This window comes from Phytophthora parasitica (genome assembly GCF_000247585.1).
Source record: "Phytophthora parasitica INRA-310 unplaced genomic scaffold supercont2.15, whole genome shotgun sequence".
In the NCBI taxonomy this organism is placed as follows: domain Eukaryota; phylum Oomycota; class Peronosporomycetes; order Peronosporales; family Peronosporaceae; genus Phytophthora; species Phytophthora nicotianae.
This window is the reverse complement of record NW_008649001.1, coordinates 878,498-892,154: the sequence shown is the minus strand read 5'-3', so window position 1 is coordinate 892,154 and position 13,657 is coordinate 878,498. Positions and strand designations below refer to the sequence as shown.

Below are 13,657 nucleotides of genomic sequence, written 5' to 3'. Positions count from 1 at the left end.
GTCTCAGCATTGGGCGAGCATTCAGGCGGCACTGCTAATTCTGCCACGTAATCCAGTGGTCCTAGGTCTGGATCGTACTTAACTGGGGGCAACTCTCCACGTGGCACAAGAACAGCGCAGTGGTGATTTGCAAAGGCACGTGGAGCTGAAGAAGCAGGAGACTGAGGTGGCATGGACAAGAGCAAGCGACTTGCTGTTTACAATGCGCTAGTCGATCTGTAAAAAACGTGGAGGCAGTGCGCAATCGAAGAAGAATCTTACGAACAGCAACAGGCATCTCTACGGTGAAAAGAATATAGATGTTGTAGCCACATCGAGGTTATTGAAATGGAGCATACAACGACACCAATGGTGGTCTTAGACCACTGGTCTAGCCAGTCATGCACTGCTTTACAAGGATTAGTATCTTCCTCTTCACCACTGGCGAGTCACCCGTTCAATGGGATCATTTATTACATGCACTTCAAGTTACAGCTAAGTGGCTACACTCTACTTCTTAGTTTTGATGATAAACCTGAGTTGGGCAGGGAATCTCAAATCGAGAGCCATCGGCAGGAAGGTCACCGTTCGTCTACACGGCACAATTTACTTAAGCATTGCCCATCTTAGATTGTTCTCGCCAGTACTCAGCACGCAAACCAAACCAATTCGGATTTCAAATACGGCCAGCCTACACTTTCGCAGCGATAAAAAAAATCAATCAGACGGATTCGTCGATTACGGTAAGACGGTCCTCCATCACCAAGATCGGGGTCTGACTGACGAGTCGTGAGTCACGACCATGCTGTTAGGCTCGGACGACTTCATATTATATTCAATGGCACAGAGAGTCACGAACTCATATACCGGATTACATTCCGTGATGGCCTACGCCTCGAGTGCCGCGGCAACGGTGCATTTGGCGCCATCGCTAGAACTTCGAGTACCACGTAGTAATACTGAATTAGCTCGGCTCGCTTTCTCCTGTTCCAAATCAACTGCCAGCAATTACTTCTACTATTAATTTATTTCGCCACCTGATTCAATGCGAACAACACCGCACTGCCAAAGATGGATGCAGTATGAAGAAGAAACGCCATTGCTAACTTACCTCTACAGCTATTGATGCAGCTTGCAACCGTGCAAGATCATCTTTAGCCGGTACTAGTACAGCGAAACGGACAAGTTTATGCACAGGTGATTTTTACGCCAAATCCAGACCCCACCACTTCAGGGGACCTGCTCGCAACAATGGAAGTTGTTGTACTCGGTTGCGGTCCGTCGTCGTCGGTGCCGTCCATGCGCTGTGTGCTGAACAAGAACTGCGCCGTGTGTCACGAAGCGCACGTCAACCCTGACTCCAAGAACCGCCGACTCAATCCAAGTCTGCTCGTGCGGAACCTCCAGAACGACAAAAATGTCCTCATCGACTGTGGCAAAACCTTCCGTGAGTCAGCATTGCGGATCTTCCCTCAAATCGGCGTCTCGGCTGTTCACTCGCTTGTGCTGACGCACGACCACGCAGATGCACTGCTGGGAATGGACGACCTACGCGAGGTGCAGGCCACTGTAGAGACTGTCGATCCAGTGACCAAGGAACTGTACAAGATCCCACCAGAGGCCATGAAAGTGTACTGTAGTGAGCTCACGAGTCATGGTGTCATTACCAAATTCCCTTATCTGATTGACAATGAGCCTTTGCCTCCGCCTGGGGAAGCAGTGCCGAAGCCATTCCGATGGACCGCCAAGCTTCAAATTGACGCGTTCAATTCGTGGGAACCGTTCGAGACTTGTGGCATTAAATTCCTCCCTTTTCCTGTCATTCATGGTGCTGGATACACTTCGTTCGGATTTGAATTTGGGTACGAAGTTGGCGCAAGATTCATCTACATCTCCGATGTGAGTGAGATCCCGGAGGAGACGAAGACTTTCTTAAACGATACAAGTAAACCTCCCATTGATGTTTTGCTGATCGACGCGTTGTATCTGGACAAGTATCACAGCACGCACATGAACTTGCAAAAAGTGATGGAGGAGATTGCGACCTTCAAGCCGAAGCGTACGTTGCTTACGGGTATGAGCCACGACTTCGACTACCCCAAGCACAGCGTTGAGTTGCCGAAAATGGGTCAGGAGAAGGGCCTGAACATCGAAATGACCTATGATGGACTGCGTATTGCTCTCCCTTAAAGCAGTGACGCAACTTATAGACCCCACTACGTCAGTTAAAGCCATACTATCATCAGCATGAAGTCTTGCATCATTCCAGGTATGCGCGTCTACACCAGTTATTGACAATAGCAGCTCTACAGTACACGTATCTGCTGCCTTGGGTTCGCATCTACTCGATTGTGTCTGTACCATCCGCGTCCACAGTTGGTGTCTCCGATAATTCTGCGTTTGCATCGACCTCTGTCTTCGTTTCGGTCTCGTCAGACGGCGAAGAAATCAACAGGCCAGCTTCACGCATGATTTCGTCAAAGCCTTCGATTTCCTTAGTCACCGCGTTAGCAGCGCTGAGGGTAGCAGCCGATGGCACCGGGAACAGACGATGGAAGCATTTAATCAGATACGGCACGAGTTCAGCACGAATAACCTGCGAGAGAGCAAGACGTCGGACTTAAGACACTCCTTCTAGCAACAATTGACAGTATTTCGTACCTCATTCGTCGCACGAACAGAGTCTGTAAGTGCTGCTGCTCTTGCATTTCTCGGAGTCATAGTACTATCTCCACTTGAGGCATGCAGATCTAGCCCGTTCTCCTCGACAAAGTCGGCGATTGTGAGCAACATGGTGCCAATTGCACTTTGATACTTCTTGCCCAATCGATTCTGCAGCGACGAGATTGCACACAGTCGCAATTCATTCAGCGACGAAAGCAGTGCGTTGGTAAACTCGGCCAGCAAAGGGAACGACATCAGACAGCGTGGCGGTGAATAGTCTTCCCCATCCGAGGAAGTCGCTGCCGAACGGGAGGCGAAAGGGAAGTTACTGCCACCTCCATTAGAACGGCACGACGCAATGACGATAGGTGTCTTCGAGGACGTCGCAAATGAAGATGCTGCAAGTGAGTGAGCCTTCAGATTCTCCTGAAACTCGCGACAAGCTGCTCGCCAGTATTCTGTCATGAGGTTCAGCACGTGGTCCTCGAAATACACGACCAGTACAGCTCTGAAGTCGACACCGACACGACCCAGTGACCCTCCAAAGAATAAGCTCTGTTCGAGAATTGTGGCAATCGAGCTGAAGTCATCGATCTTTGGTAGTTGCCTGGCCGCAAAGAAACATTTAGCCAAGGGTTGATCGTCGGATAGATGGACTATCAAACGTACTTCATAAGAATCTGGATAAAGTTGGCGACCGTCGCTGTAGCCCAGCGGCACAGCGGAGGATCCACCTTGCCATCAACATTCTACATACACAAACAATATAGCCAATTTGTGAACCATTGCACTAGACAAGACATTGCCTTGTTGCTTGACGTACCTCGCTGCCAAAGATGGCCGAATACTGAGTGATCAAGTCAAACCAGCTCGTCCGCTTGATGTCGATGACTTGGATAATCTACAACCAGTAATGTAAGAGATCGAATTCACTTAAATGGGATCAGTTGAACTTATATGATGGACGTACATATTGATACGGGTCAGACGATGAAATGCCTCGGCTCAAGGAGGACAACCACACATTTCTGCAGGCAAGAAACTCCTCCTTCAGCTGCTTCTCGTACTCCAACAGACCCACCCCTGCAGCTCCATGTTTCTCGATGAGTGCGTCAAGACGACGGAGATAACCCACAATCCGAACACACAGCGCCAGCTGCAGGTCTTCACGCAGCTTTTGCAGCAATTTCTCGCGCATGATCCCGATCATCTCCGCCACCTCGCGCACCAAGCAGTCAATAACGACATTGCGCGATGTCTCGGCGTTCTCATCCGCTTGGAACGCCTCGTTGGCAAACTTAATCACGTCCAGGGCCGAGTCGAATAGCTCGTTGTGGATGCATGCCTCCAGTAGCTGCGGGATCTCCAGCAGCTCCGTTAACTGATTAAGGCATACAACAATAAACGCAATACTTGCAATATGAGTGACAGAGAATTCTGCAATGGAAAATATATCTCTCACCTGCAAATAGTGTTCGAAGACGAACTGGATGTCACCGTGCTTGGCCACGACGTCCGCCACCTCCTTCTGGAACTCGGCGCAGTATTTCTGTAGCTCTGGAATGGCGGCTTCGATCTTGGTAGTCTCCTCCTTAAGGTCCGCTAGCTGTGTGACAGTAAAAAGGTATTGTGAAGGTTTGATTAGAAGACACGCGGAGTAATTATTTCGGGATGATTGAGGAATCTAATGTACGTACGTCATCCTTGACAATTGCAGCGCACTGGTTGCTCTGGATGAAGACGTGGTAGTTCTTGAGCACCAGACTGCGCAGCTGCTCAGCTGTGTTGTCCGCCTGGATCTGCAGCCGCCACGGCTCCTTCTTGAGCTCTTCGAGCGAGCAGGTCTTTAGCGACGCCTGCATCGTCACGGTAATTCTTGAGGAAGCTTAAATATTATGTGGCGTACATAGTTTAATTCTAAAAAATGATATCAATTTAGAGACACCTTTGGATATCTCTTACTTAACTAGTAACTTGTACCAGCAACAGAATCCTGAAGCTTTTTTCAAGCGCGGACACTTCAGTGCCACAAAAAGGATATTATACCGGCCAAACCGTTGTCTTCACAATGCTTTGACCTATGGCTATGATGACCTCTATCTCAGTACAATGTGCAACTTGCAACAATGCCACGTTGCCGATGTGGATGATCACTTCGTGAGCGATGATGGTACAGGCAGGATGAGCTCGAGGCGGGTCGTCAACGTTCATTTTGGCACTGCGAGTTTACCCCATGAACTCGGCGTGAAAAGTTCAAACGGGATCCGTCGTGAAAAGTTCAAACGGGATCCGCTTGGGTTACATACTCAAGAAAAAGAAGTGAATGCGCAAGCTACAGATACCCGACGACAACGCTAGCTTCTTTGTCAGCATGACTCCAGATCTAAGCAGCAATCGAAGCAGCAAAATCTTCTGTAGTTGGCGATTTCTTCGGACCTCGACACTTGGTACCAGCTGCGTGGCAAAACTGAAGCAGGTTGAAGACGTTTCGCAACTTCAACCCCTAACCCGTCGTTTACGTGTCACTCTCGTCCTCGCTATATGGGTTTCACTATGTTGCTTGTGACATATTTACATTCATACTGAAGCTCATATGTACGAGTTCAGCAGCCTTATCTGACTGTTGCCCCGATCTGCGACTTGAAACGCAACAATGACTGTGTACCGGGATCGTGTCTGCAGGAAGGTGCATGTGGCCGCGCCGTCGTCACCCTCGCGGCTGCATTGCAAAATATCCCGCAGTCTCCTCATTGTCAATTTCACATCGGAAGAAGCACAAGCCTCCGCTCTCAACTCCACTCTCCCACAATGCTCACTCGCAACATTCCTTTGGTCTCGCGCTCCGTCGGCACAGTCGCTCGCCGCCACTTCGCTGCCGCCACTGCCTCGACTAGCGTCAAGCGCGTAAAGATTAATGGCCATGGACACGAAGCACAGCAAAGCGGCAAGCTCAGCTACGTGCCCGATGGCTCGGACGGAAGATTCTACATCGAGCAATTGTCAGTACTTACATGTGGCATCGACGCCCCCTCTTTATTTGACTAACGCCGCAAATGTTTTGCTTTGACAGGGATGAACACTGGCGCTCGGCTGTGGCAGGACAGAACTTCAAGAAGGACGATGTCATTGGCTCGGCACCCGGCACTACTGTACGTTGGTAGCGGTCTTCGATGATGATAAGCTTGGATGACTCACTCTTGCGTTGTATCCTTGATACAGTATCCGAAGCCCACCCGGTTCACGGTACAGATCACTCCCGACAAGCACATGGATTTCACTGGTGGATTGGAGTTTGTAAACCACAGTTGCAGCCCCAACACGCGTATCGACATGGCCGAGAACGAAGCCAAGGTATCGTTCATCGCTATCAAGCCGATCAAAGAGGGCGAGCACTTGACATTCGACTACTCCACCAGTGAGTGGGACATGGACGAGAAGTTCGACTGCCGTTGCGGCGCACCAAACTGCCGTGGTCACATTGGCGGAGCCAAGTACCTCAATGACGACGAGGTGGATGCTCGCTTACCATACTTCACGTCGAGCGTATTGCGCCAGTTACTGAACCGCAAGCTGACCAACTAAATCACGGTGGTGATACCAGAACCAATGTGACTTTTCTCAATGTTACCAAAGCTTTGCGTTATTGATCACCAGAGCTTGTACAAATTTATAGCGGTAAATAGACGCTAACGATGACGAAAACTAAGAAAATGATTGTCATTTGCAACAAAATCTCTGGATTCACGATCGTGTAGTGCTTGGTGGATACTTTTCAGGGTTGGAAGCAAGAACCTGCTTCCATTTCTCCAGTGTGTCAATCGCGCCTGTGAGCACTTGTTTGTCCTCAACACGTACACGTACTGCGAACGATAGACGAGGGTTCGCTTCTGTTTCAGTTTTAGCCAGGGTCGCTTCGTCCTCTTCAAGGCTGTCGTAGAGAGAATTCAAATGGTTAGTCAAAATCACAACTACCCAGCAACAAAAAAACACAGAGCATACGTTGTTGGATAGTTCGAGAGCTTGCGGCGACAAGTAGTCTGTAAGTTTTCGTACACAGCCAATTCATTGCGCACGCTAAGGATCGATTTCTCAAAAGCCTAAAGAAAAAAGCGAACAATCTGTCAGTACTCCATGTTTAGCATACCAAATACCGCAATACGGAGACAACAAACCTTTTTGTACATACGAATTTCCTGTTCGTTCATCAGAACCACACGCAGAGTAGCAAGCAATCTCTCATCGACATCATTTTTGAAGAGGGTGCCGCAAAAATCGTATGTCTGGTCGCGTGTGAGTTCGTTCGAGTCCAGGACAGTTTGCTTCAACTTCAGGTACGGGTCGTTAGGTGGAATCTTCATCCAGAAATCCACCGCTCGACGAGGATTCTCCTTTGCAACGAATCCGTAGGAATACAGTAGCTTCGCGTTCGAGTATTGGCCGTAACTGATTTGCAACGCCAATCCCGCCACCACCTCCTTCGGAACATGGTGAGTCAACATCTGCGTCTTCTCATCGAATGAAACGAAGTCGTCCAATGGGTTACGCAAGCTCACGTCGTGGTTAAACATATCCATGGCTGGGCACAGCACACGTATGTATTTCGCTTCTCGCGTCACCCCAAACGCGCGACTCCAGATGACGCTCATGGCCCAAGTATAGTCGTCCAGTGTCAGAGTCGGTAGCGACGCAAAAATCTCGGGGAAATCCTCCGCCACAGCTTGGTGGATATTCTCAAAGTCCCTCTGCAGTTGCTTCTTCATCAACTGCGTCAGTAGCAGCACATTGGTGCCCTTTAATTCGTTCAGCTCGGAATCCGACCAGAAGACCGGAAGGTCGAACGTCGTGGGTAGTGACGCAATGAATGGAGCGAAGAATGAATCGTTGCTTTTGCTGCGCTCGTGCATCAAATGTAATGCTAGCACCTCGTCGTCCGGAATCTGTGGGTACTTTTCCAGTACGGGGGCAAGGTCGGATTTGGCAGCGGACTCGGTGTTCATCGTGAGCTTGAACGGAACACGCAGCGTTACTTGGCCGCTAGTCAACGCCTGCTTAGCGAACACACCATGGCCCTCGAGTTTACCGAGGTACCGAATGTCCAGCAAGCTGTCGACGCCTCCATGGGCCTTGAGCCACTCCAGTAACGTCGTCACCACTGCAGGTGAGTTCATGGTCATGAACTGATGGTTCACGGTGTAAATATCAATTGTTACAGTTGGTTCATTTTTATAAATTTGTATAAACTTTCAAAACGGATCATTTCGGTGGTCGTATGTCAAAGAAAATCTTCAGAGGCCGGCATCGTGCAATAAGTCACTGAGGATCATACTTGCGATCCGTTGCTGTAGTTCTTCGTCTTGCTGGATTTGTAGTGACGATAGGATGGATGTGTTCTTGGCTCGGGAGATTGGCGTACGAGGTCGAGTGGGTGGCATTGTCGTTGAGAGCTCCTCGGTCCTTCTGCTTATATCTGATTGAACTTTAGCCACGATGCTGCTCACGTTGGACGCGATGCAGTTTTGAGATAGTAGCACGTCAGTGGTGAGTCCTGTTTCGGCGCCTGATTCATCCGATATTAACTGGAGTTGTCGCTCCAGTTCATGTTCGGGTTGTGCTCGGATTATCAACAGCTCCTCGATTTTGGCTTGGACGTGGCGGTGGACAACTGCAAGCACCGACGCACTGTCAAGCGTACGCTCATTTGATAAAGACTGTTGGATTGCACTAAAGCAATCACAAGCGATGGCCTCAACGCTGTCGTAGAGGACGCGAGCGTTGTAGGAGTCATTACCGACGGCAAAACTATTGAGCGCTGGAAGACGAATCTGTTTATTCATTGAAAAAGTGTTAGAGAAACAAGTATTAGCCCAGGAATTGATAAATTGGAGTCGTACCTCTCCGTCAAAAATCTCTAGCTGATCCAGGATTCTTCGTGTTATGGCAAGATCACGGGCTCTTGGGTCCTGACGGGGAATGGGCATCTTTAAATCGGGCGTCGATTTGGCTGGTGATGGTGAAGTTGTTCCACTGCGTTTGATAGCAACCTGTGGGCTGCTGGTAGATTTATCCGTGGGCTGTCGGCGAGACCATTGCTGCAGCTCGGAGCTTATAACTTCGTCGAATACAGTTGCGAAAATTGCATCTGCCACACGCTCGCTTAGGTGTATCTTGTCAGTGGCATCGATTGTTTCGCGTTGTTTTTCTTCAGATTCGTTTTCGGGTTCTCTTTGTCTATCAACCTTCACAACTGATCCCATATATTTCGTTGGATTCTTGCTTGAGGATACTTGAGTAGGTGAGATTTCTGTCGATAATTCATCGTCTTCCTTGAAATTGAAAGAGCTTTCATCATGGAAGGAGTCAGCATACATCGCTGAATTTGAATCTTCAACGCTCGCAATTTCCTCCTCGTCAACACGTTCGCCCAAATCTTCGATAGGTGGCTCCATTCTAGTCGACTCTAGAATTATATTTTCGGAAGACTGATCCACATTCCAATCCGCTGTGTATCTGGAGTCAATACTGTCGTCTCCTACGTCACTCGTCTGAGCATTGGCATTGAGTTCATCGTTGACTGAAGCAGAGGGTATCTGCGGAATACCTTCTACACCTAATAGTCCGGTGTTCACCTCCTCCTGCGGTTTATCTTGGACAGTTCTTTTGGATCTAATGGCAGTCATTATGTCTGAGCGAAAGCAGAATACACAGTGTCAGTTTTCTGTATTCAAGTAATAGAACGTATGCAAACAAACCTTCTTCGACTTCTTGGAATAAGTCAGCGTACAGCAGATCAGTCACTTGGTCCACATGATCTTTACCTGGAGGAGCGTCAGATGGATGAAGCTCGTTGGACAGTGGTGACAGTAGATCTGCGCTAAGCAGATTCAACTGTTGGTCCGACACAATATCCTCATAATTATCCGATTCAGGGGGCTGGATATCAGTTTCGTGTTGAATCACACTGCTGCCTTTATCGTCTTTTTCAAGAGGGTGTGTATCCACTGAGGTGGTCTCATAAGATAGAGCTTTGTCCTCTGTAAATTCTGTACCGTGCTCGTCATCATCTGACTTGACACTTCCACTTTCAGCAGCTCCACTGCTTCCTTCGCTCAAACAACTCTTTGTTCCAAGGATACCGGCTGTTGATTTATACTCGTTGAAATCGCCAGACTCAGCAGCCTCGACGTAGGCATATCCTTCAAGCAAGTCGAATCCTCTAATTGTATGATCCCGTCTAGGCAAACTTGATTCATATCGTTCCTGATTGTGAGTGGGTTGTGCCTCCTCGATATAGTCAAACCCGAGCAACATATTACTTTCTTGTTCATATACTTTTTTGTTGGAGTTCCTGTCGACGAAGTTCTTCATCTCTCTCGCTTTGAGATGCATCATTTCCAACCGGTTGCGTTGTTGGCTCAATGCCAATGCCGCTTCGTCAGCACGAAGTAACCTCTGGACAGACTCCATCTCGTCCCATAGAAGTTTCTCTTCAGCGACGAGCTTCTCTCTACGCCGCTCGACTCTCATTTGCTTTTGAACGGCAAGTATTTCAGTCTTGCGGACTTCAATCCGCTGTTTTAAAGCTTCAAGTCGAGCGGATCGCTCTTCAATACTCTTTGTAAACGATTCCGCTTCGTCAGAACGTGACAGCGAGACTGACACTGAAACATCCAACAACCTGCTTTCGTTCGGAGCAGACTCAGCGTGATCCGGCGCATGTTTTGCAGGGCTCACAGGCTTCGAAACTTGTTCATCTTGAAGCTGCGCCTCGATATTTTCAATTGCTTCCGAAAGCTCTTCTTCTTTTGCACTCTCCTCCTTAGTAGGCTCTACAATCTTCGTGATTGCAACCTCAGCATTCGATCCAGTGGCTTCTTGTTCGCCAACAACATTGTCTGCATCGTCGTCAACAACGCTTTGAACTACATCCTCGTTAATATCGGATTGGGGACTGGGAACGTCAGATGTAACCTCAACACTTAAATTTTCGGCTTCCACTGCATCAGTTTTGTGTGCGGCACTGTCTTCCAAAGCCTTGTCGCTACCAACTTCTACTGTATGATGCTCACCATTCTGTACATCTTCAAACGACTCGGCGTCGTATTCGTCTTCCATAACCTCATCGCTATCAACTTCTGCCGTATTATGCTCGTCGTTCTGTGCCTCTTCAAACGACTCGGCGTCGTATTCTTCATCCTCTACAGCCTCATCGCTGCCAACTTCTGACGCATTATGCTCGTCATTATGTACCTCTCCAGCTTCGTATTCGTCGTCTTCCTCAGCCTCATCGCTACCAACTTCTGACGTATTATGCTCGTCATTCTGTACCACTTCAAACGACTCGGCACCGTATTTGTCGTCCTCCACAACCTCATCGCTACCAACTTTTGACGTATTAAGCTCGTCATTATGTACCTCTTCAAACGACTCGGCGCCGTATTCGTTGTATGATTCTTCAACTACTGCAGATCTGTCAATAGCGTTCTTGCCGAATAGTTTACTCATCACTGAAGGTGTTTGCTTTTTACGCTCCTTAGTAGAAGCTACATTTTCGCTGATCTTTAGAATTGGATACGTCTCCTGCAAGGCGTCAAAGTCACGAGCTAGATGCTGTGAAATCTCATCTTTTGCTCGACGCAGTTCACCCTGCACATCCACTCCAAGTGCCAGTTTCGCAAAGAGATCCACTCGTCGCTTCTCTTCTTCGCGACGAAATACCTCTTTTTGCTGACTTAAAATCCGCTCTTTCGCCCGCAGCAATTCTTCGACTTTGGCTTTCTTGTTAGCTATTTTGTTTTCTTCAGAGCGAGCGTTGAAAGTCGCATTTGCCGCCTCTTGTAGTGCCGCAACCTCGGCGACTAATAGATTTGTCATGGACGAATCTTCGGAGCTCGAATGTCCCACTTGAACGCCTACAGATTGCTCTTCTAGTATAGGCTCAATTCGAGGCAGTGTAGACTCTTCCAGATGTTCACTTTCAAAATTATCAGTCGAGTATTCCCTTTCATCCGATCCGCCAATTTCATCACCAGAAGCACGGGACTCATGCTCACTATCACTCGAGATTTCACCAGTATCAATTGCCTTCTCGTGTTCTTCATGCTCTTCAATCTCCGACTCATCTACGGCCGAGTTATTAGCTAGGTCAGTAGTTTGGCCTTGGGTATTCTCACTGACAGACGCGAAGTCGTCATCGTACTCGCTATCACCGTGTACACTGGCTTCGTTGTCTTCTTCCCCTTGTTCAACAATCTCAGTATTTTCAATTATTTCAGCTTCGACGACAATGCCCTTATGGGCAGAAAAATCTTCACTCATCGACACAAATGTGTCGTCTTCGTATTGCTCTTCTTCATATTGTTCTTCTTCCTGCACAGAAACTGACTTGACTTGATCATGCTCATAATCATCTTCTTCTTCGGCCACCTCCGACGTCCCAGAAACGTTACTGGGTTCGTTTGTGTTGTCTTCTGTTTCAGCTTCGACAATGATGTCCTTTTGAGCAGACAAATCTTCTCTCATTGACACAAACTTATCCTCGTATTGTTCTTTCTCCTCCTGCACAGAAACTGACTTGACACGATCATTTTCTTGCTCATAATCTTCTTCTTCGGCCACTTCGGAGATTTCAGGCACGTGATTGGGTTCGTTTGTGTTGTCCTCTATGTCTAATTGCTGCGAAACAATGACATTTTCTGTTTCAGTTTCGACAATGATGTCCCTTTGGGCAGAGAAATCTTCACTCATTGACACGAACGCGTCGTCTTTATATCGTTCTTCCTCTTCATATTGCTCTTCTTCTTCCGGCATAGAAACTGACTTGGCACCATCACTTTCATGCTCAAAATCTTCTGCTGCCACTTCTGAGGATCCAGGCGCGTCACTGGGTTCATTATCATCTACGTCTGATAGCTCTGAAGCACTGGATCTTGACTCTGCTTCGACATTTGTTTCACCACTCTTCTCTTCAACAGAATCTCCAGCGGCTTCCTGACTCATTCCACGGACATTTGCTTTCATTTTAGGTGAGGACGCCTCAAAATCATCATCATAGTCCGTTGCTACCGACACCGACTCATCAGCTTTAGCTTGACTCGATTCATTGTCGTGAACTTCATCATCAATGTCCGCACTCACTGCCGCACTCTCTTCAGCAAAACTTTCCTCATAGGCAACGCTGTCTGCTACACTCGACTCCATGTAATTGTCATCCGCCTGGTCAGAGAGCACGGATTGAATTTCACTGTCACTTTCATTTTCACTCTTGGAAGTGCTGTGAGTTAGCGATTCCGCTACGGAGGGAACATCGGTGGCGCTTGTTGTATCGCGAACCTGCTGGCCTGCATGTACTTGGCTCTGGTTCTCGAAAGTCTCGTCATAAACGTCATCCTCTTCCTCACTCGCGTATTCCAACTTATAATTCGATTCGGTCACGGGAGATACTTCCATCTTTTGCTCAATATTATCGTGCTGAACTGCAGCATCAACACCAAATCGAATCGGTGACGTAGATGTATCAACGCACAGAGCTGCATGGGTAGCAGCATCAACGCGTTGCGAGGACTCTGTCTGTACGCTGCAGTCTCTCAAATTGGCTAGTTTCAGTTCTTGCTCCAGTCGAGCCTCAGTAGCAACTCTCTCCTGTTCTTCCACTTGTCGAAGTGTATCCAGTTGCTGCATCACGTCTTGCATGTCACCGTCAAACTTTTTCTCCAGCGTAGCGTGATCCAATGCGAGTTGATGAGACGTTGCGTTATTCTCCATCTCTTCTTTAAACGCCTGTGCAAGCGTGATGGTTTCAGCTTGTACTGTCTCCAATTCGTGAGCGTGTTCCATCATGGACAACTGGATATGTGCGTCGAAGATTGCTTCTTGGTAGTCTACAGCTGCCATCAGTCTCTTTGACAGAGTTCTGGGCGAATGCACCCGAGGTGGACTGTCAATACTTTGCTCATCATCACGAAGGCGAGATTCTCGCTGAGCTACGAGCTCCGAGTCGTCAATTTCAACGCGAGGC

The 13,657-nt window shown here is 48.2% G+C and overlaps 5 protein-coding genes across 7 annotated transcripts; 2 read left to right on the top strand and 3 right to left on the bottom strand.

Moving 5' to 3' along the window:
- Window positions 1-820: 820 nt before the first annotated feature.
- PPTG_08243 (hypothetical protein) lies at window positions 821-4,523 on the bottom strand. 3 transcript variants are annotated; one of them, XM_008903184.1, is made up of 7 exons: window positions 4,341-4,523; window positions 4,106-4,249; window positions 3,614-4,024; window positions 3,467-3,544; window positions 3,313-3,392; window positions 2,641-3,250; window positions 821-2,575 (listed from the first exon to the last, which is right to left on the bottom strand). In XM_008903184.1, exons 1-7 carry the CDS (start codon window positions 4,503-4,505, stop codon window positions 2,321-2,323), a joined length of 1,743 nt encoding a protein of 580 aa, XP_008901432.1. In that variant the 5' UTR covers window positions 4,506-4,523; the 3' UTR covers window positions 821-2,320. The 3 variants fall into 3 exon arrangements, with proteins under 3 accessions (XP_008901432.1, XP_008901431.1, XP_008901433.1); XM_008903183.1 differs by having other exon boundaries at window positions 3,614-4,249; XM_008903185.1 differs by having other exon boundaries at window positions 821-3,250; window positions 3,614-4,249.
- PPTG_08244 (hypothetical protein) lies at window positions 1,096-3,328 on the top strand. The gene has a single exon (XM_008903186.1). The coding sequence runs from the start codon at window positions 1,231-1,233 to the stop codon at window positions 2,167-2,169; it is 939 nt and encodes a 312-aa protein (XP_008901434.1). The 5' UTR covers window positions 1,096-1,230; the 3' UTR covers window positions 2,170-3,328.
- Window positions 4,524-5,308: 785 nt separating the features above from the next.
- Window positions 5,309-6,372, top strand: PPTG_08242 (hypothetical protein). The gene is made up of 3 exons (XM_008903182.1): window positions 5,309-5,642; window positions 5,714-5,792; window positions 5,863-6,372. Exons 1-3 carry the CDS (start codon window positions 5,452-5,454, stop codon window positions 6,223-6,225), a joined length of 633 nt encoding a protein of 210 aa, XP_008901430.1. The 5' UTR covers window positions 5,309-5,451; the 3' UTR covers window positions 6,226-6,372.
- PPTG_08241 (hypothetical protein) lies at window positions 6,237-7,846 on the bottom strand. Its single transcript, XM_008903181.1, has 3 exons — window positions 6,816-7,846; window positions 6,643-6,740; window positions 6,237-6,571 (listed from the first exon to the last, which is right to left on the bottom strand). Exons 1-3 carry the CDS (start codon window positions 7,815-7,817, stop codon window positions 6,385-6,387), a joined length of 1,287 nt encoding a protein of 428 aa, XP_008901429.1. The 5' UTR covers window positions 7,818-7,846; the 3' UTR covers window positions 6,237-6,384.
- A 1-nt stretch (window position 7,847) lies between these two features.
- PPTG_08240 (hypothetical protein) lies at window positions 7,848-13,533 on the bottom strand (the record flags this gene model as incomplete). The annotated part of the gene is made up of 3 exons (XM_008903180.1): window positions 7,848-8,465; window positions 8,535-9,325; window positions 9,393-13,533. The coding sequence occupies 3 exons, from the start codon at window positions 13,531-13,533 to the stop codon at window positions 7,929-7,931; spliced, it is 5,469 nt and encodes a 1,822-aa protein (XP_008901428.1). The 3' UTR covers window positions 7,848-7,928.
- Window positions 13,534-13,657: the final 124 nt, after the last annotated feature.